The sequence below is a fragment of the Pocillopora damicornis genome, chromosome 1 (assembly GCF_964200805.1).
Source record: "Pocillopora damicornis chromosome 1, jaPocDami1.2, whole genome shotgun sequence".
In the NCBI taxonomy this organism is placed as follows: Eukaryota; Metazoa; Cnidaria; class Anthozoa; order Scleractinia; family Pocilloporidae; genus Pocillopora; species Pocillopora damicornis.
In genome coordinates, this window is record NC_142670.1 from 6,625,234 (window position 1) to 6,647,728 (window position 22,495).

Consider the following 22,495-nt stretch of genomic DNA (forward strand, 5'->3'; position numbering starts at 1 on the left):
ATGAATAAATAACAATAATTTCTATTTACACATAACGAACAGATGGCATACTAGCTTAAGCTGCCCGTTGATAAAACAGAACTTTGTTTAAGCCAACTTTCATTTAACAGAGCCCATAAAGAAATTCCCGTTTTTACCATCAAATATTTTTTAGCTGCTTCTTCTACATCACTTGAACTACAAAAAATATTTTAATGCTGTGAAGTTTTCCGATTGTATTAGAAAAACAATGCTCCACATCAGGTGCAAGTGGCTTTTTGTCCATTGGTCCGTCTATGACAGAAAAAAATGCCATGAACGTGTGTTCAGAGATAATGATTTGCATTAAAGTCTAACTCGTACGAAAGGCTTTTGATGAGGATGCCTCAAATCCGCAACTCTCACGCGGTGTGAATCAAATATAAGTGAATCCTGCAAAATGTTCAAAACACCGGTAATATGTTGTATGCTGGGTGAGTACGACCCTAGTTATTCCTATTTGTTCTGCAGTAGCTATGAAACCGTCAAAATTTACTTTTATTTGTAAAATATTTATTTCGATATTTACCTTACGGAACTTTAATAACGAAACGTACCAAACTCTTAACATGTCCTCTCTAGTTATTGTCTAATTATTAAAGTTAATTATCATCATTATCGTTATTATTAGTTTCTCGATATTTTTCTCTTTCCTTACAATGGAAAATAATTGAATAATAATCACCCGTAATGACACATTCGTATAAATTGTACGCTTGGTTAATACCACCTTAATTATATCTTGACTTTCCATTTGTGACACATTTATATCCATTTTGGAACGTTCTGTGAAATTCAGCCAAACCAAACAGAGAAAAATGTCAGGTGGCAGATATTTGGCACTGTTAATTAAAACAAAACAAAACAGACTTTAAAGATTTCCGCATTAAACTTTCAGTTCTTAATCAGAAATGGATCTCTTATAAATTGGATTCCTGAAGCCTTTTAGATTCCATATAGTGCAAAGTAGGTTTCCTTAGAGCGTTGGGATGAGGCGTTAATCAAATATCGCGGTAACCAAATTTTTAGAGCTTTCAAATTATTGTTCTGTTAGTAACACTCAGAGTAGATGACTGCTTACTGCTCGCCAAGTTGAACGTCATGGTTAATTAAAACATATTTCTCTTCTAAATCATTCTTCTTTATGCCCGAAAGCAACCTTTATAATCAACCCATTGCTCTTCTTTTAAAAAAAATATATACATATATATGGGCTCTGGAGGTTCCGCAGGTTCCGCGGCCTGCTGATCCATAGTTTTGTAACTCCCAAGAATATGGAAAAATCCTCACAAAATTTTGGAGACCAACCTCTCAAGATTCAAATTGTGCAGAAGTTTTATTTTAACGGTCAGATTTGATACTCGATTCATTCGTTTAAAATGCGAGCTCAAACGAAACATTTTTTTCCTCTGGATAGCACATTTTACATTCTTTTCATTCATTTATAGTTCGGTTGCGCTCCGAATAACCCATTTAAAAAAATTTTCCGAATGACATTGCTAAGGGTCTATCGTATCCTTAAAAATGTTTCCACATGTGACAAGTTTTGTTCAGCTAGTTGGTGAATTGTGGAGATGCTGCATTTTTTTTATAATTTCTCCGTCAGCTCCCTTGGAAGGTGATAAAATTCATGAATAGATGCATTAGTACTCGTCTTACTCGAAATCTAATAAACTTTTTCATTGTTTCAAATGTTAATCTTGAGATAACAATCAATTTATTTGTCCATTTTCTCTTCTACAGACATCCTTCGTTTGTTGATGAAATTGCCAGGGACAGGTGAGGCAGCTTCATTCCGATGTAATATTTATGTTCCTTAAAATGGATGGGAAAAAAGGATAATACCTGACTAATTATCATATTAATTAGTTATAGACTTCCTGTTAAAATTACATTGGATTGGGATTCAAAACGTGAGTTGGAAAGCAAAACAAAAAGTCAAAGAATAACGGTGCTATTACCCTGATCTCTCCAAGATCCACTTTTAAAGCCTAGCCTAATTCTAATATTTGCTTCATTGACGTAGAGGGTTTTGATGCCCATCGTTTGTTATTAAAATTAATAATATAAAATAGACCTTCTCGTCTTTATCATTATCGCTTTCACTGTTGTTATCTTCAGTATACATTTTTACGTTTATTTATTTATTCATTTATTTTCTTCTTATAGAGTGCCAACCAACCTGTTTCAAAAACTCCTCTTACATATTTTCGAAAAGCAAAATTTACAGGTTTCCTAACAATGAAGTCTGATCCATCTTGGGAGGTTATTTAGTCTCCATCGAGACTGAGGAAGAATGGCAGTTTATCAATCATGAGATTCAAAAGCGTGGTACTTGGAGTACTTCGACTACTAATGTGTGGCTCATTGGTTTGGAGAAGAAAGACGGGGTTTGGATTTGGAGGAGTGGAGAACAGCTGAATATTTCGAAATGGCGAGATTCTGAGCCAAGTGTGAACGACGAAAGGGCGGAAATATCCATGAATGGAAGCCTCTTTAATGGTATCCCTCGGAATGATAAAGGAGATGCCTACATTTGCGAGATGCCCGGAGGTAAGATAACATTTCAACCATAAAGCATATAATGTGCTGAAACATTAGCAGTCTTGCACGTATGTCATGAAAATTGCTCTTGCTTGTTAAAAGTAAAAAAACATTGTTCACAGAATATACTCAGCCCACCTAACTTGTACGTGTGAGCGATGAATGAACTTTTAGGCGCGCATAAGTAGTTGAACACGCTGCCCGTGAAATTTTCGGTGTATGCTTGTTGTTTTGAACATAACACATCGAAGTACTTTTATTCTTGTGTGTCCGGGTGTGTGTTTCTTGTACAAGTCAGTGATCAATATGTTATTCACCGGCTGGAAGGTCTGTATTGAGCACCGGTAGTTCAGATAAATGGCACAGTTTTTCCCAATACGGACCGACCTAGGCTGGTGAATAACATTTTTCTTTTCCTTGAAATTAACGAAATGTTTTCCTTAAGAGTCCTAATGAGTTAGGGCCGTAAGTGCGGCAAGACTTTCCTTGAACTGAACAAATTTTGAGCGAGTATAAATGGTGGTTGAAACAGATTGAGGTAATGTAAATTAAAAAGAGGCCTCACCGAAATATTTTTATTTGGGTAACGAAAAAGGTAATTTAAGAGGCCTCCAAACAAACTTTGAAACATTTTTTAACAAGTATCTGTCACAATTTGACACCTATCAATTAGAGAGCGCGGAAGAAAAAAGCGCATGCACCCTTTAAAACGAATCAACAACCACAACGGCGCTGGTTTGGCAAATAAGCTGAACTGGAAAGTAACTTTAACGAAATTTAAATCTATGTTTTGAATTTGTGGGAGTTTTCTTGTGGAACTGGTCTTTCATGAAAAGGGGAATTTTAAAGTAGCTTTTTCTCGTTGAATTCTTTCGTTTACTGTTGCAAAATTTCCGGTACCAATGTCCAGTTTGAACGGACTTACAAAGACTTACCGAAAGCGTATTTGAAGTATAGAAGACCTCGCTCACTGTTCTCCGAGGAACAAATTATTTGAGAGAATTCAGATACATAATGAATAAAATTACCATTAATGAATTCAATTGAAAAGAAATACCTCACGTTTTAGCTTTCTGGGTTACTTCTAGTAAGGTTTAGGTTAATTACAAGCGGCTTTTAGGCCGCGCGTTAACTCATCTAATGACATATTTGCTACCAATATTCATCCCAAAGCCAATTCTTTTTAGATGCAAACAAAGTGATCCAAGAGATAGAAACAAAGAATTAATGTTGTCAATCGGCTTGATTTGCTCCACAGCGATTTGCTTAAATATACTGTCCAGCCGGCAAATCGCGATACCGTGCCCGTGGGCAGAGATAGGAAAACCCGCACCGAATTACTAATAAGATTCCAGGATCTGTTACCGTGCCCTCTGAGAAAAACAAATAATAAATGCAGTTCTTTTGAGAAAGGTTATCTGAAAAAGCGTGTCAGAATTGTAAGCGATAACCTGAAAGGTATTGCTGGTAGCTTTTAAGTCATGGTTAGACTTGACCTCAGGAATTCAGGCAAATCTAGGAAATTTCACTTTAAGGAGGAGGCATCACGGGTTTGAACAACCTATTTTAATTGCAAGACTGACTTTAAATTCTAAACTGCTCTAACCCTAATTAATTTATCTTTAATTTTCATGTCCCTATTGATTATCGTTCCCCAGATAATCTTTTGAGATTGTCGCGTGCACTTTAAAGTTTTGCTCTTTGCCCGTAACAACTGTATACGGTTAAATGCGTATCTCCAGTTGCACATTTATGGGAACCTGCATTCACATTTAATTTTACGTTTTTTAAGTCTGATTAGATAGAGGAGGAAGAGTAGGGGGTGGAGTGGGAGAGGTGTCAGCTCAACGAGGAACTAATTAATATTCAAAAGCTCGACTACCAAAATTACATGAATTCACAAATAACCTTATAATCATAATCTTAGCTGATGTGAAGTTAACTAATCTACAAAAGCAGGCCAGGGTGGCGGACACCATAGTGAAGAAAGATGTATAGTATTGATTGACACTGATCAAACAAATACATATGATGTAAAAAAAGAAAAAAAAAGGAATTAATTGGGGAATGAGTCCCATTTTCTGTCTCATTCATTTTTTCCTTTGTTGTGATTGTGGTTATAATCTTTTCATGTTATCAATGCTATTATAATCATCACTTTGTGTATCATCATTAGGATAATTGGTATTTTTGTTTTCATCTTCATCATCATGTAGAATGCCCAAATATAACTTTTAAAAACTCTTGGTACATAATTTCGGTGGATGGAGAGTCCTGGTACTGGGGCAGACACACTTGCTCAAGTCTAGGAGGGGACCTAGTTTCCTTTGAAACCCAAGAAGAATGGAGTTTAATTAATGACGAAATTCAAAGGCGAAATACTACGAACTATGAAAATAAATGGAGAATTGGTTTAAGAAAAAGGGCCAGGAATTGGACCTGGGTGAGTGGAAGACCGCTGACTATTTCCAAATGGGGACAAGGGGAGCCAAGTGGTGAACAAGACGCGGCTTTCATGTACAAGAGGTTCCGTAATGGCGAACGGGGCGTGTTTGGAACTTATAATAATGATAGTTGGAAAAAACAGTACGCTTATATTTGTGAGATCCCCAAGGGTGAGTTGATATGTTGTTGTTGTTGTTTTTGCTTTTATTTTTTTATGTTATTTGAGTAAACTCAAAGGCACTAAGAGCGCTTAAGGGCGATATAAAACATTATTTGCTTACGTTCGTGGTATTCTCGAGAGAAATTATAAAAACCCTCACACAGTCAAAATCAAGTTTACACTTACCTTTGCGTAAATTAAAATATGTTTGAAACAATCTCAGTGAACGTTTTCACGATATACATGTCTAACTTTAACCTTGTGAACAGGGGAAAGTTACATATGGTTCTGTTACAATCACTTTTACGAATAACAACAGTTATGAAACTGATGGTGAATACCAATTGCAAAGAATTATCATTTCAATTGCTTTGTTAGATGATAGCGCGTGATGATGTGAAGAGCGTTATCTTTTTGTGAAGAGTTTATGACTCGTCGGTATAGAACCATGCCAATTATCGTTTTCTAAAACAAATACAACAGACTTGCAGACTTATTTGTTCTTCACATAAGGGAATCAATTTTAAGTTTACTGGATTCTATTTTAATATCTGATCGTTTGAACTGTAAAGGTGTAGGGGCTAATTTCAATGCAATGCAAAATGTGCAGTGAACATAATAAACTGACCATCGTGCATCTAATCCGAATATGGCGGACATTTCGATCGACTTAGCAACCACTACTCTGTAACGAGGTTAGTAAGGATTACCTCAGTTCTCATATATCCTCAGAGGGCGTAGATACACTTTCTTGTCTAAAAGATAGTCAATTAAAAATTGGTTCATACATCAGCGTGCGTTCATCGAGATTTATAAAATAATTCAAATAGTGCGCGCGCTCTGATTGGCCATAAAACCATTTTACATGAGCGTATGTAAACACGGTTTTCGTTCCTCTTTCATTAGATATTTTATAAAAGAAATGCAGAAGAAATGTAAAATGGTTTCCGTGTTTACATAGTCTCCCAACCTCCCGCGTGTTTACATCAGGCTATGTAAACACGGAAAGCATTTTACATTTCTTCAATGTGGCACGCGGGAAGTTTGGAGAGCACGAAAGATGCGTAAGAGTTACTCGAGGCGTAGCCGAGAGCAACTCTAGCTTCTTGAGTGGAAAATGTTTTTTCTCGAGGGATTTGTTTGCTGACGTCATGAGCGCGCACAATGGCAATATGAAGCACGCTCGCGCAATTGAATTTGATTAGACAAATTTACTGGCTATGTTATAATACTGAGTTGGAATATGATTGATGTTCTGCGCACCGAAAAGATAAACATAGATGATGAGATAGGACACTTTGGATTCTTAACGTTTTCAGTCTTGAAACAGGAAAAGAGCATAACTTTTCAAGTAACCTGAATTGTGTGGAGAATTCATTATCAGTAGCATCTAGTCCCATGTGATATTTTTTCAGTGGTGTTGGATAATGCGCTTCGAATAGGTGATAAAAGGCAGGTTGTTTCCAAAGAAACGACACGTGGAATATTATTCAAGTAAGAAAACGCGGAACAGGATATTGAAATATTGTGTAACAGCTTTTTCAGCTATTAGGGAAAAATCTACAGAATATGTTTCATTCTCTAGTATTTTGGTGTGTAGTTTTCGAAAAACATCCTACAGCCCTATCTAAGCAATAATCACACAAGACGTCTGCCAAAGACGAATAAAATGCTAAAGAAACAATAGGAGCTTTCTGTATAACTAATAAAAAATCGAGTGCGTTTAAGAGTTTTGAACGTTATTAGCAGCCATTTTGTTACTTCCCTTTCCGCTCGCAGTTTTGCCCTCGCAGTGTAATAGTAAGGCAATTTTTTTGAATGATGTGGTCTTGATTAACATTTTTCTTTCAAGATTCCTCAATATCTTCAGTAACTTCGTCGCCTTTACTATCACCCAGAATAGACCTTGCAACCTCACCATCACCATCGGCATCGGCATCGGCATCGTCGTCCCCGTCGCCGTCGCCGTCGCCACGACCATCGCCCTCGTCAACGCCATTCCCCTCGCCATCGCCGTCGCCGTCGCCGTCGCCGTCGCCGTCGCCGACGCCGTCGCCATCACCATCGCCATCGCCATCACCATCGCCATCGCCATCGCCATCACCAGTTGAACAGCTAGTATGTTCTCTAAATAGTCATTTACCGTTTTTATGCATGTCGTTTTTCAAGATCTCTTCTGTTTACAAAGGTGAGAGACAATATTTTTAATTTTAGGCAAAGGAGTATGTTTCAAAATTTGGCGGAATAAATATTACCAGAAGGACTTCCCTACAGGTATCTAATTCTTTATGACTTAAAGGCTTTTTAACTTTGGTATATGTTTTTAAACGATAAAAAAGTAAATACCTGACCTTTAAGGATAAACCACCATTAAGCCATGTGAGGTAAAAATTGTGAAGCTTAAAAAATAATCCAGGCCCTCAAAAGAGTTCTCTGGCCAATGAATACCCTGGACACCATTTGGATCTTTAGTATGAATTGTATATACAGTATGAGACTGCCTGTTTAATGACCTGGAAATATTTTACGTAATTGTAGGAGGCTGTTACTGTGTTTGAAGATTTCACCTTAAAAATCAAGAACGTCACAAAAGACAAGGCCGGCATAGAAGAGGTTAAAACACTAAAAACATCCATCTTTGAGGTGGCCGAGGCCGTCGAGAAATTTGCTCTTAATTACGGCAACCGACACCTGAGAGGAATGAGGCTTTCAGAAAGGATCGTTTCCACCAAAATGGGTGAGTTTGCGGCCTTCAATCCTGTTTAGTTTCAAAGTCTATTCCTCTGTTACTTACTAACTTGCTGACTGTCCCACTGAGTTGTCTAATTTCCTATGGCATCATGTAAGAACTCAGCTATTAACCCAACTTATCAGAAATGTTATCGTTGGATGTCATCGATTCATCTGTTTTTTTTTTTTTTTCAATTTGTTTGATACCTTGATTTTTCGCGGTGGAGAAGGAAATTGAACGTTCTCTTAAACAATCAACAAGAGAGAATAGGAATCCTTCAAATTGTGAAACCGTTCTTCTCGATCTGTTTATTGAAACTTTTCTTAAATAATAGATTGGTGAGTAACACTTTACTAACTAAAACTGTCAAATCTTAGAAATACTTTCCGCTTACTTCATACCGTACACTGAGCTCAAAATTGGCCAATCGTCTGCGATACACATAAATGCAAGATTTTTAACCGTACTCGTAAAAATTTCCTAATGAACTCTATAGTTCTCTAACGAAACGGTTCGAGGAACGAATTGAGTTTTCACAATTTTAGTCCGTGCAGTACTACGCACTTTTTCATCAGTTTTACATTGAAAAAACGTTGTAAAATGGTTGAATTCTTCGAATAGTCGTTGAAGGGCAAATAGGATACAAACAATACACTTCCATCCAATAAGATTATGAAATATTTGTGTACACCGCAAAACGCATGTTTGTGTAGGTGTGCTATTGAAAATTTCACCGTAGGTGCTTTCATTTGTCATTTTTTCTCTCCGACAGTTTTGGTCATTCAAAAAGCCTATCACTTGAATGCAGGTGGCTTCGACTTTGAGGAACAACAATGGCGAGCGAGAATCGATATCGCTTCTTCAAATTTTGAGGAAAATGGTTCGTATTAACTACTGTGGTAACTTTACAACTTTTAGTATTACCTTGGTTTCTCCAATAGCAATTTCTTTATTGAAATAAAGCTTCATGTAAAGGCGCTTCCTTAGTTTACATAGTCTATCTTCTTCAATCATTCGCCTTCCCTAAAATGTCACATACCTCAGAGCCTGATAAACTTTTCAATATTGTTCTTTTGTTGTTGTTTAAAAACATTTTTTGTTGATTCTTGGGGCGTTTAAAGGATCAATGGTAGTTGCGTTTTTGTACAAGGATCTGCATGACCTACTTCTGACAGATCAAGCTACAAGGAGTGAAACAGGCAACCAAAGGTGACGTTATTTTCATATTACTCCATGTCGTTTACCTCTAAAAACACATAACACGGAAACACATAAGATCTAAGTTCAACTAAACTGAACTGACACACTTTCCAAAAACCCTAACTACGGTTGGAAGACTCCCTGCTTGTCTCTGACCATTCCACCTTCATGAAAAATTGGCTAATTGAATCTACCAAAAATATGTAATATTGCTTCCGTGGTTCTGGTCCATTTTTAAATACAATTTCTTCATAGGTATATCAACTCCAGGATAATGGCCGTAACTATGGACCCCAAGCCAGAGAAATTGCGAGAAAATGTCTTCCTAAACTTCAAAAACCTAAAGGTAACATGAAAATTAGCTGCTATGCGTTATTTGATTTATTCTGACAAGATAAAATCTATTTTCAGGTCTTGACAGCAGAGAAGCGCTGTATGTTTTGGAGTAGCCGCAGCAAAAGGTAAAAAAACTACAATATATTATTGCATAGTATTTATTCCTTCTTAAATTAAATTGAGTATGTAGGACAATGAATGAACTTTCTCAGATGTTTTTGCGCAGATTAACGCTTTCCTGGAAGCCAATATGTTGTCGTTTTTAGAGAATGGAAGTCTGATTGAAATGTTCTCGCAAATATGACTACAGTGGAAGAAAATCTTAGCGCAAAATTCTCAAACATCACCTTTTACCCAAACGATGAATAATTTTTTAACTTTACTCTTTTTTCATGTGTGACAGCTTTTCAGAGGAAGGTTGTCATGTGGTTACGTCAAAAAGTAACTCAGAAGAAACAGTTTGCAGTTGCAATCATTTGACGCATTTTGCTGTCTTACTGGACTACGACGGTAGCACAAAGGTAATAAAGTTATTTTTGCCTTACTTAATAGTTTTATGGGCTCAATGAACTAACTCAATGTTGTCCTTTCATTTTTCTTTTCTTGACACAGCTCACCGAGGAGGACGAAACAATTCTGAAAGTTGCCACCTACGTGGGACTGAGCCTTTCCATAATCGGGATACTTTTAACATTAATACTTTATTCTTGCCTCACGTAAGCAATGCACTCGATTAATAATGAGGTAGATTCTTAACTCCCCTCAACAAGGCTGGTGATAAAAGAGATCTCAATGTCAGTCTCCATGCAAACAAGAACAGTCATGTCGGATAATTCACAAACTCAAGCTACATTTCATGCCCCATCACGAACTTTTGAACAACTAATGGTTTCACTTTTTGTGAATTTTTTAGGCTTTAGACATTTTCTTCGCAATATTTTCTTTTTTTGTCCTCTCTGGAGCTGTTTACTGACTTTCTTCTTTCCTTCGCTGTCAAGATTTAGTTAATTTTTTGCTATTTTTTCCTGTGTGTTGTTGCTTTTGTCTCATTCATTCTTCTTGTTTTTAATATTATTTTACCAGAGATATTCGTAAACCTCTCTCTCAAATTCGACTGAGTGTTTCTATTTCCCTTGGAGCTGGACAGATCACCTTCCTGGCTGGAATAAACGCCACAGAATACAAAGTTAGTAGCCTCTCCTTCTATCCATAGAATTAGTTTACTCTTTGCACCGTAAATATCTTGTCGAAAGAAGCACGTTAAGAATTATACGAAAACTCGTCCTTTCCACAGGCTGCCTGTGTTACAATAGCAGCTCTGATGCAGTATTTCTTTATGGCCGCTTTCTGTTGGATGCTGATCGAGGGAATTTATCTCTACTTCTTCGTCGTGAAAGTTTACAACATTAACACCAAAATGTACATGTATCACGTCATCTCGTGGGGTAAGTTTATTATTTTAAAACATGCACTGATAACTGTAACCATGCTTTCGGATCGCCAAATCTGGTGTTTTCATGCAGTAAAATGTTTTGATTTCCTTTCTTTCTTTATGGTTAGGTCTTCCAGTGATCATGGTGGCCATTTCACTTGGCATCGCCGCTGGAAAAGAAGGGTTACAAAGCTATACGAGTGATAAATAGTGAGAAAAAAATTCAAGGGTTTCTTCTTGCTCTTCTCCTTTTAATTTGTTGCATTTAATTCTTTGTTTTGTTTTTGGATATAGTTTGAAATAGGTATCATTTTATTTTCTGACAATTTGTGTTTCTTTCTTGTGTTTCACTTCCTCGAGTTTAGTTGCTGGCTTTCCTCAACTAACAACCTGATCTGGATATTCGTCGCCTTTGTGGCTTTTATTGAAGTTGTGAGTTAATGATTAGTGTTTGTGATTGTGATCGGTATACCTGGACTAATTGCTGCTAAAGATTTTTTCCTTTGCTCTTTAAAACGAATTAAATATTTATGATATGACCCAAGACAATATGTATCATTTTCTTTTCCCTATTTACTCACAAAAAGCTTTGAACGTAGCCGCTGTTTGCGGGGATGCTTGTCAATTTTAACCTACTGATGGTCTTCAATAGCGAGAAAAACCTGTGGAGACAATGTCCTCACAGGCATAAGATAGCTTCATAAATTCTCCAACTTTTACTACACAGTATGAAAAAGAAACTTCTCCCCCTTCCTTCAACACAAAAATAACTCATGAAAAAAAAACACACACACACAAAAAAAAATGAAAAATGTGAAAGGAGCAGGAAGAGTAGGATATATTTATGTAATGTATATAATTTAACATAAGGCTTTACTTGGCGTGGTTCTTTCAGTTTAGACACTTTTGTGCGCGATTTCTTTTGCTCATTGGCAGAGGATCGAAGCTGCTAATCTTGGTCCCCTGGTTGGGGGATCTATTCCCTGTAAATTACTCTTCATCCCACGCTTGTTACCGAATTGATAACTTCCTTGGCAAAGATCCTCCCCTGCTTTGGCTATTCGACATCCATATCTAAATAATCACCTTTTTTTGTATACTTTAGCTCAACATTTTGATACTCCTACGTGTAATAAGGGAGATGAACAATCTGTTGCAGCCAACAGGGGCAGACCACCATTTTCAGCAAATACGGTGAGAATCACATCATAAAACTAAAACCAAATAGTGGAAGAGATTGCCATGCCCCCTTGTGGAGCTATATTTGCCTAGCCCCCTTATTCCGTAATCAGTAAGGCATCACAATTTTTAACAATGAAAATTCATTGTCAGAGGAAAGTAAAAGAGTGTTTTTTTCTAACTCCTAGTCTAGGCATCAAAACATGCGTGGTGATGATTCCCCAGCTGGGTGTCACGTGGCTATTCGGTCTCCTCTCGCCTGTACATAAAGCTTTCGCTTACATCTTCACCATACTTAACTCTACTCAGGTCAGTATTCGATGGTAACTGTAAAAAGATATTAATCTCTTTCTGACCAAGTGAGACACCATTAGGATGGTCAGATTACATTTCTTTGGAATTTTTAAGACAAATAGGTGTCAACTATGCAAGAGAAGGCAGACTTCTTTTTCAATTAAAAGATGTGCAATTTTCCTTCCTTCTTGGAAATCTTAATAGATATTTTACTAATTTGTTTGCATATTGTAGAAATTAATGATCTTGAAATCATTTTTATGCTGCAGGGTTTCCTGATTTTCGCTCTACACTGTATGCGAAACACTCAGGTAAGAAAAAACATTGAACTGATTATTAACTTTATATCATCAAGTTTTAGTGTTTCAATAAATACTCGAGTGCTAAGAACCATATTTCGTGTTGCTCGTCTATCTGCAGATCAGAGAGCGATTCAAAAGAAAGATGAACATCGTTTTTCCATCTTCTATAAAGGACAACTCCTCAAGGAAGAGCCCACAGGTCAATCCAAATGAGGTTGAGAGAAATGTATTGTAAGTCATGTTCTGTTTAGTAACGTTATGTAAGTAACATTACGCTGTAAGTGACTGTTACTAAGTGACTGTTAGTTTAGGTAAAAAATAAGTAAAAGTGACTAATCCAATAAGTACAGTAATGTAATAAGTAGAGTGATGTTGAGTAATGTAAGTAGAGTAATGTAATGTAAGTTTAGTTTTGTACAAATGTTTCTTTAATAAATGTTTATTGAATTAAAAAAAAATTCAAAAAATTAAGTTGACATTCAAAGTTGTTGCTTAATGAACAAATAGATGAATACGCAAATGGTTGAATAAATAAACAGCTAATTTAAAAGGACAGAAAAACTCTTATGATTGGATCGTTTTTGATCAGTTATATTTGCCAGGTTTTTTTCTTTTTTCTCTTTTTTTCGCATCCCTAAGATGAGAGGTAGCATTTTGAATCGAGAATGCATCGAATAATTTGGAATTCAATAGGGGCGATGCTAGCCGGAAATGGAATTAACCAAGAGATTATAATCTCTTGCGCAAAATTCATTAAACAGCGATTAAGGAACTTTTACACAGAGTGGACAATTTAAAGGAAAAAAGCTCAGCGATAGGAATGCAGAATATTTCTAAGGGCATGGCTTTCAAATATCACTACAGCGGAGAGACTAGAATTGAAGAGGAATTTCAAACAGAGAAAGAAGGAGTTGAACATGTAGATGTGCCTAACTCGGTTTACAACAGGCTGAACTACGTCGCACCTATTTATAAATCAGGATGGATGAAGAAGCGTACGATTTAGGCGGAAGAAGTGATATGTCAAAACGTTTCAAGCTTCGATTGGCTAAGTTTATTGCAGCTAAGACTACTTCATATTTTGACCCCACCGCTCATTCTAAAAATGTTGCAATTCAAACATCTGGAGATAAAAGTAATGGTCTGCATGACGCTTTTGCATGGGAGAGTTGTTTTGTAGGCTGAACGCTAAATTATGGCCGTCGGCCTCCGTTGGTTTTTTGATCAATTAACGATCAACTTTACGTAAACTCACATCGAATTCACGGTCTAAGAAAACCGAGAAGGAATCCTTTGACTTGGAGTTTGCCGTGATGTAAAAATAATAATACATGTTATTAACCCATGCGTGAGTTAGCCCATCAAAATTGAAGGCCTACGAAATAGTTACACCCACCAACTGAAACGGCATACGAACAGATGGCACGCTAACTGTAGCTGCCGCTTGATAAAACAGAATTTGATTTAAGAAAACTTTCATTTAGCGGAGCTGATAGAGAAATAACTATTCTTAACATCAATTATTTTTGAGCTGCTTCATTATAAAATTGGAATTATAAAAAGTATTTTAATACCGTGAAGTTCCGACTATATTAAGAAAAAACAATGCTTCACATCTGGTGCAAGCTGCTTTTTATCTATTGCTCCGTCTTTGACGGAAAAAAAATGGAGGCAAACGTCATGAACAAGCTATGAGAGATCATAATTTGCATTAAATTCTAACTGGTGCAAAAGGGTTTTATAAGGATGCCGTATTTCCGTAACTCTCAAGCTGGGAGAATCACATATTAGTGCAACGATACCTTTTAACAGCAACCTTTGCATATCTTGGCCATGATGAAGTGGATGATGAATGGAACTGAATCCGGCAAAATTTTCAAAACTCTATTAACGTGTTGTGAGCTGGGTAAGTACGACGCTAGCTATTCCTGTTTGTTGTGCGGTAGCTATCAAATTCCGTGATGAGTACAACTAAATCCGAAAAAAAAAGCAAAACCTTTTTTAAAAGTTGTGCGCTAGGTAAGTACCACCTAATTATATCTTGACTTTCCATTTGCGAAACTTTTGTATCGATTTTTGAAAATCCTGTGAAATTTGGCAAAACAAAACCGAAAAAAATGTCAGGTGGCGATTATTTGGCACTGTTGATTAAAACAAAACAAATCAGATTCTAAAGATGTCCGCATTAAACTCTTAGTTCATAATCAGAGAAGGATTTCTTATAAATTGGATACCTTAAGCCTTTTACATTCCATATAGCGCAAAGCAATTAAAGATCAACAAGCACAGGCGAGACATTCATGCTATGGTCATGTTGTTTGCGTCATGGCTGTCTGCACAACAGCTTTGGCAGCCATATTTAGGATAACAGAGACGCAATAGCTTAGTTGCTATCGTTTTATACCACTATGACAAGATGTGAAAAGGGAAAAACGTCTCGACTTCAGATAGCTGCTGAACGTTGGACGTGCTTAGACAAGAGATCGAACTTAACCATCAGGGTCCACTTAAAATGGCATTAGGTTAGACAGATGCAAAGTTTAACATTTGATCAGGTATTTGGAAAAAAATGATCGAATTGGTGTACTTTTTCCTTTCTTATCGTAAATTCAAACACCATTAGTAATCATGAATTTCGATAGCTGATTTTCTGAATAAGCTGAGGGGTTAAAGTGAAGTACACTCAGAGAAAAATAATTAAGTAACCCTTAAAATTAATTATTTTTTACGCATTAAAATTCAGCAATGGAACCCCTTATAGCAGATATCGAGGTACCCAAACTGTTAGAGCTTTCAAATTGTTGTTCAGTCATGGACAATTAAAACATACTTCTCTTTTAAATTATTCTCCTTTGTACCCGAAAGCAAACTTTAAACTTATCTCATTGCTCTTCTTTTATAAAAAAATCTATGGTGGAGGTTCCGCGGTCTGCTGATCCATAGTTTAGTAACACCCGATCACAAGAATATGGAAAAATCCTCAATATTTTTTGGATACCAACCCCTCAAGATTGAAATTGAGCAGAAGTTTTATTTGAGCGGTCAGACTTGATACCTGATCAATTCGCTTAATAAAGCATCGTCCGTTTCGAATTGTTGCGAGCTAAAACGAAACATCTTTTTTTTTAATTTCGCATTTTACATCCTTTTCATTGTTATATAGTTTGGTTGCACTCTGAATAGCCCGTGTAAAAAAGTTTTTCGAAGGACATTCGCGAAATGTTTTGCACATGTGAAAAGTTTTGATTAGCTGGTCGGTAAAATGTGGAGATGCTACATTTTTTTAAAATTTATCCGTCTGCTCCCTTGGGAAGGTAATAAAGGTCATGGGTAGATGCTAAAGGGCATGTAGCAAATAAAATGCATCAGTACTTGTCTAGCTCGAGATCTAATAAACTTTTTCATCGTTTCAAATGTTATTCTTGAGATAATAATCACTTTATTAGCTCATTTTCTCTTCTACAGTCATCCTTCATTTGTTGATGGAAATTCCAGGAACAGGTGAGGCAGTGTAATTCCGTTTTTAACATTCATGCACCGTAAAATGAACAAGAGAAAAAGAAGATAATATCTGATTGATTATCATAATAATTATTCATAGACTTAAAGACTTCATGTTGGGATTACATCGGGTTTTGGTTCAAAACGTAGGTTGAAACGTTTTGTTTCGTGTTGTTCCCGTTGCCGTTGTGATTTTCGTAAACTGCTTGGCTCGTCGTTCTCGTCAGGATGGATCCTGAAACAACAAATCCACTTTCTTCTCTATGTCCCTTTGTTTGTTTGATTGATCGATATCGGTATCTGAACAATTGCCACCTACCCCTCCCCAAACCCAACAACAGTCAACTGATAACAAGTTAGGGTTAATGTTGGGTTAGGGGAGAATAGGAGCGCAATTTCTTAGATACTGACATTGTCCTTGTTTGAACATGATACAGATGTACTAAAGAAATATGCAATAATTGGGATTTAAAATTTTGAGAATAAAGTTTGCGTGGTCCTTTAAGCGGGCTATTTAACGGTTTTTTTCCCCAGTGACTTTTATTCTTCTACAGAGTTGTCACGTTTGAGTGAATGTTTACCGTAGATTCATGAAATGAAACCTTTATGTTGTTGCCAAAAGTTGAATTTGAAGAGATTCAGATTAGCCGTGGTTACACACACCTTGGGTTTGGGGCCTTAAGGAGGGTAAATGGCTTGGGTTTGGTTAAACTCAGGTTTCTTGTTAGACTTAGGGATGCGGTTACACAGTAAAAGACTCCCCCCCCCCCCCCTCAGGGTCAAATATAATAAGATATGAGTTCACTGACCTGACAAATTGGCAGGAAAAGTACAGAGCAACATGAATGTTACGAATCGGGATCTATAAAGCTAAATTTCAGTGATTTTCCTGCCTATTATACGACAGTCCTCCATAAATATAACAGTCCAGCTGTTTTTCTGCGAGAAGACACCGAAGAGGGCGCGAAATTAGCCAAGCGCATCGGAGGTCACCTCAAAACACTGCAGGCGATTTCCTGTATTAGCTACATTCTGCTTTATGATTGGTCAAGCCACCTCTGGGAGCAGATAAACCGAACTTTTCAGTTCAGGAACTGTCATGGGAAGTTCTTTGGTTCTTTTTGATGTATCCATGGAAATAACACTAGGGCAGTTTCGGTCTGGGGAAAGCGGTTACACACAAAAACGTCCTTGCCCGTGGGCAAACACTATTTACCCATGGGTAAAAGGGCTAGTGTAACCACGACTATTGTTTATGATTTAACCATAGTTGAGAAGCAACGCGGTCTTTAAAGGGAAGTAATATTATTTCATGAACCTGCAAATTTTAAGTCATTTTTGATACTATTAGGTGGGCTCGTAGTTTCGCAATGCTCTTCATACTAATGTGATCTCACCATGAAGCTCTTTGATGTTTTATCTTCTTTTTTTTTTTCTAGGTTTTGGAACCCTGACAACTTTTCAGTCAACTGTGGCTGCTGCTCTGGCAATCGTTTTCAAATCGAAAGAATTGCTCACCCCAGAATCATAGAAATATTTTAAAGAAAGCGGAACGGCTTTGTTGTAAGTTTTACCGATGTATTTGTTGTATCGATTTGAATCTTAAAAATGAAAGTCAAATGACTGCATCACATTGTTGACGTATGGTTATTGTGATCGTTGTGGGCGTACTGCATAAAAGGCGGGAAAACGCGAATGACCAAATCACAATTCGTTCAAGCTTTGAATCTGATTGGTTAGGAAGGTGGCGCGAGCTTTCTGGACCAATCACACGGCGAAGTTAAGAAAAACCAAAGCAACCATTGATTACTTTCGACACTCAATTGAAAAATGCTCTGTTACATGTACAATGCAACTCTGAAGAAGATGTATACAGATATATACAATTACATATTTTCTCAATCAGGATCCCGTGGCTGAGCTGCTTTCAAATAATCGTAAGACCTCAAGGCTTTTCGAAAGACGCAATCTAGTACTCATGGAGTGTTGTTTCGAAAGACCCAATTTGGCTTTGGCTATCTTTCTGATGTTGTTCCAGTTGTTCCTAACACATATCGTCTTCCGTGACTCGACTTATCCGAACAATACTGCCACAATTGATAACAGGTATTATTATATATAAGTCTGAGCTGAATCTCTTGTTGTGTGATAAGCGCGCCCTGAACAACTGATCTACTCATGACAACATGTGTAGACATTTATGACTAGTACTAGGCCTGACAGAGTGCAGTCCAATTCTGTCCGTAATTCATCAAGTGATTGACAAAATTATAACAGCACGCATATAACGCGTATAGTCACATAGGCATGTTGCGTTAAATGGCCAGTTGCAAGCATAACGTGAAATGTACACTGTCTCATTAGAGCACTAATCAAAACTATAGCAAAGTTCTCGAAAGTGATTAGTTATCACTAGCCTGATTTGAGCACTAATAGGACGTTGCACGCGTCATGTTTGTAACTGAACAGAACGCAGGAAACGTTAGTGGCTTAGTAGCGATTCGCAATAGTTTTACGTCTAATTTTTCGAGAGGGTTGCACGGGATTTACGGAGTTGTCGTTGTGCTGACTAAAGCATAACCTATGGGATCCTGGACAACCTTCGACTCTCACTTCAAAGTTTCTTCATTTTCTTTTCAGCTTTTGTCGCATACCTTGGTTTTGTGACTGTGCTAGTTACCCACAGACATCCCGTGATGCTAGTGTTCTGTCAGTTGCTTGTAAACTGCCTCCAGAATCATGACTCGGCTGGGATGATTTTGATTGGCTCGATTGATAAACGGACTGATGAGTCTGTAGCTTGGAGACAATTGGCACGTTTGTTTCCCTAATAAGATCAAAACACAGCGCTGTTTATGCACTGGCAACCGGCACTCAGCAACCAATCAGAACACGAGAAATTCACTTTTCACAGAGGGCAAGAAATACATAATTTTCTTTTGTCAAGAGTCGTTATTAATGTGAAATCGTGGAAAATTTGGGAGAAAATGTACCCCGTTTCCCAAATCAGATTTGATAAAAAATGGGTAATATCGAGAAGAAACTTACGATGCGAGCAATGTTCGGTTGGTTACTATTCAATTCATATCCATTCTGTGGTCACGCGGGAATATTGAAAGTTAGCCTTTCTTTTTTGCCATTTTGCACAGTTTTTTTTGAGCAGCTGAAACGTATCTCACCGACAGTTACTTTTCAAGCCGACCTTTAAAAAAGTGATTGCATTCTAGGTGATATAGAACAGTTTTAAGGCTTTTCATGAGGAGAAAAAGAAACATCCCTACGTGTGTAACCTTTTTTTCACCTTGAGTCTGAAGTGCTTAAGTATTCCGTTCTTAACGTTAAAATTAGTTTTCAAGTACCGTGTTTTAAGGCATCTATTTTGTCGCCGGATCTCCGACAGAACCTGTATATTGTAGGTTTGGCATCGAGGCAGGACGCTCTGAAGCTTTGTAATATTTGTTTTAAATGACTTTTCTTTACCATTCCAAAACAATAGTGAAGGAAGAAAAGACATTTTGTGTCCCTTCTTACTCAAAGTACGAAAGAAATTTCTTTCTTTTGGCCTATTTTCTCCACTACTATGATTCCTTTGTTGTCATGAACTAATTTTTTGAAGGATAATTAACTTGAAATAATCGACAAAGTCCCTCCAGATCTCGTCCAAACCTCTCAAACGCAGCTTATATTACCGTTCCTCTCTCTTTGTCTTTCAGGCTTTCGTCGGGAGCCCCGTCAGCCGCGCATGTCTCAAAAGGCTGTCAACCGCTGGTTCCTGACCGTGACTCTCCTACGCAACCCATCTTTTATCAAGTACCGCCGCCAAGGCCGCCATTTTACGGCATCTGTTGTGACTCTTGGAAGCGTCACCTTTGACGTTCTAGTGTAAAACTTTGAGACTAACTCAGAAGGAAGAACACTGTTCTTTCTTTATGGTTCACTTTTCCGGAGATCTGCTATAGCTTGGGGTAAAGGTCTCCCTCGTTTGTTACCACAGTATAATACAGTCTGTATCTGGATGTTATTGTTGTTGTTTTTGTTTTTTTGTATTTTAAATTTTTTTTGAGTCAAAATGTTACTCCCCTAATGAAAGCTACTCTAAATTCTGGGCTAAACTTTATTAAACACGTAGATTGTGGTAGAGAAATGAGCAAGGAAGCACACAAAGTACTTATTGAAAAACAATTTAAAATTTTGGATTTTTATTGCTGGCTTCGGAAATGGGAATTATATTATCTGGCAAACATGGAGAGGCAAACGGTAACATTTGCAATTTAAGATGAGTTTTTTTGTAAATCTATTTCTCTGTAAACGATAATGGATTCTAAATATTGATTAATTTTCTTTGGCAGATTTGAATTTGATAGGTTTTTTTTTTTAAAGATAATGTATCAGGTACTGGAAAGTAATATTTACAAAAAGAGCAAGCAGTTTACGTTAGGCTAAACGCCAAGTATATAGGAAGGGGGAAAAAGAGAAAAATAACAAATAAATATTGCGGTTTGCTCAGGCGCTTTAAGCGGAAGTTTTGGTTTATTTATTTATTATTTTTGTTGTTGTTTTTTCCTTTAACTATTATGACAGTAAGAAAAGTAAAAATTGTCGCACGATACCAAATAATGTTGTGAATTAATGAGGTCCGTGAGTAGGGGAAAGACTTGGGAAGGAAGGTGTGGGTTTGGAACTGAGGAGCAAGGAACCAGCGGCAAGAAAGAATACGTAGTTGACAGACAGCTGTGTGCATTAACCATACGAGTGTTTTGGCGAAGGCCGATTTCTTTCACACGTGCGAATTTATTCATATACAATTAGCGAACTCCAACATCGTGAAGACCTCTGATCTTTTTCGGAAAGAAGATTTAGCAGAAGTAGAAAGTGAGGTGGGAGTGAAATATTGAATTCGTGGGACTAGTGGCGAAACAGGATTTCATTCAATTTTGTTCGCTAGTTTTTATCCGGGCGAGTATCCCAGTGGCACCCTGGTAGAAATCTCCTCATTGGCATCCCGAGAGAGATCCCAACAAGTGTCCCGTGGGAATCTCGGCGGAACTAGCAAAAATACCGACCTATACCTTATAGGGTAATGACATCAGGGAACTCATCTTTTTGTCTTTTAACAAACCATTTCATTATTTCATACGAAGACGGTACAATCGAGCAACCGTTTTAAACCCGTAACTGATTGTTATCACCATTTAATACAGGTTAACAACAAAAGACAAAAAAACAACATTTTAAACCATAATTCATCATTTTAATGTTAAGTTTATTTTAAAAAATTGCTCAAAAATGTATCGAATAACTTTAACAAAATGATGATGCAGCGTAAAAACAGAACAATAGATTAGAATTCTAACAGTTAGACCTCTTGGTAATTACCCAGTAAATGATTTGCGAAATTTTCTTGCATAATATTTGTCAGATACAGTAGTCCTAAGAAAAAAGATAATCTGCAATGCGTTGAGGACATTCTAACTCTAAATACTAACATTTATTTTAGGAGACAAACATGGAATAAATTTTACTTCAGAAACAATTCTTCGTTTTATTCGAGTGGTTCCGCCCTAAGTGACCGTTCCGCACAACCCGAACAGGCCGATGGGACTGAGTCAAGGATGATCACAACCGCTTAATAGAGACCACCGCTGAAAAGCGGTGAAAGTGACAGTGCTTAACAGGAAAAAAAAATTCGCGAATTTAACAGTCAACCGCTTAATACAGGTTTGACTATTCATTCCGAATTAGCCAACCAGCCGACGTGAAGAGCTCTATTCACCAATGTGGTATATACTAAAAAACCGCTACGTGTGTAAATGTTTCTTTTCAAGCTAGAGTTGGAAAGTCGATTCCCAGGTTGATACACGCGCAGGCGATAAACACCAAACCAACAGCCCACGCAAAAAGCACTATTCACCTGTGTGTTATATTCTCAAAACTGCTGTAAGATGGGTAGATGGAGTAGGGCTATGGAGCACGAAGAGAACGTCTAAGCAGACGAAAGAAGCCTATTAAGTCCAGAAATTCAGGAAAATTCTTATCTTTACCTTCTAAAATCGTCACTCTAAGATTCTTGTGAACCCCACCTGTGATGCTACCCTTGAAAACACGTAGCTATTCACACTCCCAGCCCGGGTGGATAAAATCTGAAAATATCGAAGTTTATATCTCATTTAATAACTCTATCCAAGGAAATGGGAAGAGGTCGAGCGAATAAGACATAGTTGCGCTCTCTACTCCAAAAGAAAAGATGTGACAAAACATCATATCTGTCACATAACGTACTAAAGTGCATCGCGTGACATCCTGAGAAACGCTTGCCAGTGATTGATATTAGCAGTTATAGAGTCAGAAAATAT

At 37.2% G+C, this 22,495-nt stretch overlaps 2 protein-coding genes and 1 pseudogene across 3 annotated transcripts in view; all 3 read left to right on the plus strand.

Moving 5' to 3' along the window:
• The window catches only part of LOC149051612 (uncharacterized), a 418,635-nt pseudogene that overhangs the window by 322,911 nt on the left and 73,229 nt on the right, over nt 1-22,495 (plus strand). The window lies entirely within an intron of this gene.
• LOC149051640 (uncharacterized) lies at nt 2,188-9,293 on the plus strand. Its single transcript, XM_089199932.1, has 7 exons — nt 2,188-2,571; nt 4,779-5,177; nt 7,020-7,285; nt 7,382-7,441; nt 7,706-7,904; nt 8,671-8,778; nt 9,020-9,293. Exons 1-7 carry the CDS (start codon nt 2,499-2,501, stop codon nt 9,109-9,111), a joined length of 1,197 nt encoding a protein of 398 aa, XP_089056058.1. The 5' UTR covers nt 2,188-2,498; the 3' UTR covers nt 9,112-9,293.
• Nucleotides 9,480-18,939, plus strand: LOC149051641 (adhesion G protein-coupled receptor D1-like). Its single transcript, XM_089185160.1, has 13 exons — nt 9,480-9,559; nt 9,838-9,955; nt 10,047-10,150; nt 10,518-10,879; nt 10,995-11,076; nt 11,232-11,298; nt 11,972-12,060; nt 12,234-12,354; nt 12,609-12,650; nt 12,760-12,872; nt 16,107-17,705; nt 18,049-18,248; nt 18,783-18,939. The coding sequence occupies exons 4-11, from the start codon at nt 10,756-10,758 to the stop codon at nt 16,144-16,146; spliced, it is 678 nt and encodes a 225-aa protein (XP_089041286.1). The 5' UTR covers nt 9,480-9,559; nt 9,838-9,955; nt 10,047-10,150; nt 10,518-10,755; the 3' UTR covers nt 16,147-17,705; nt 18,049-18,248; nt 18,783-18,939.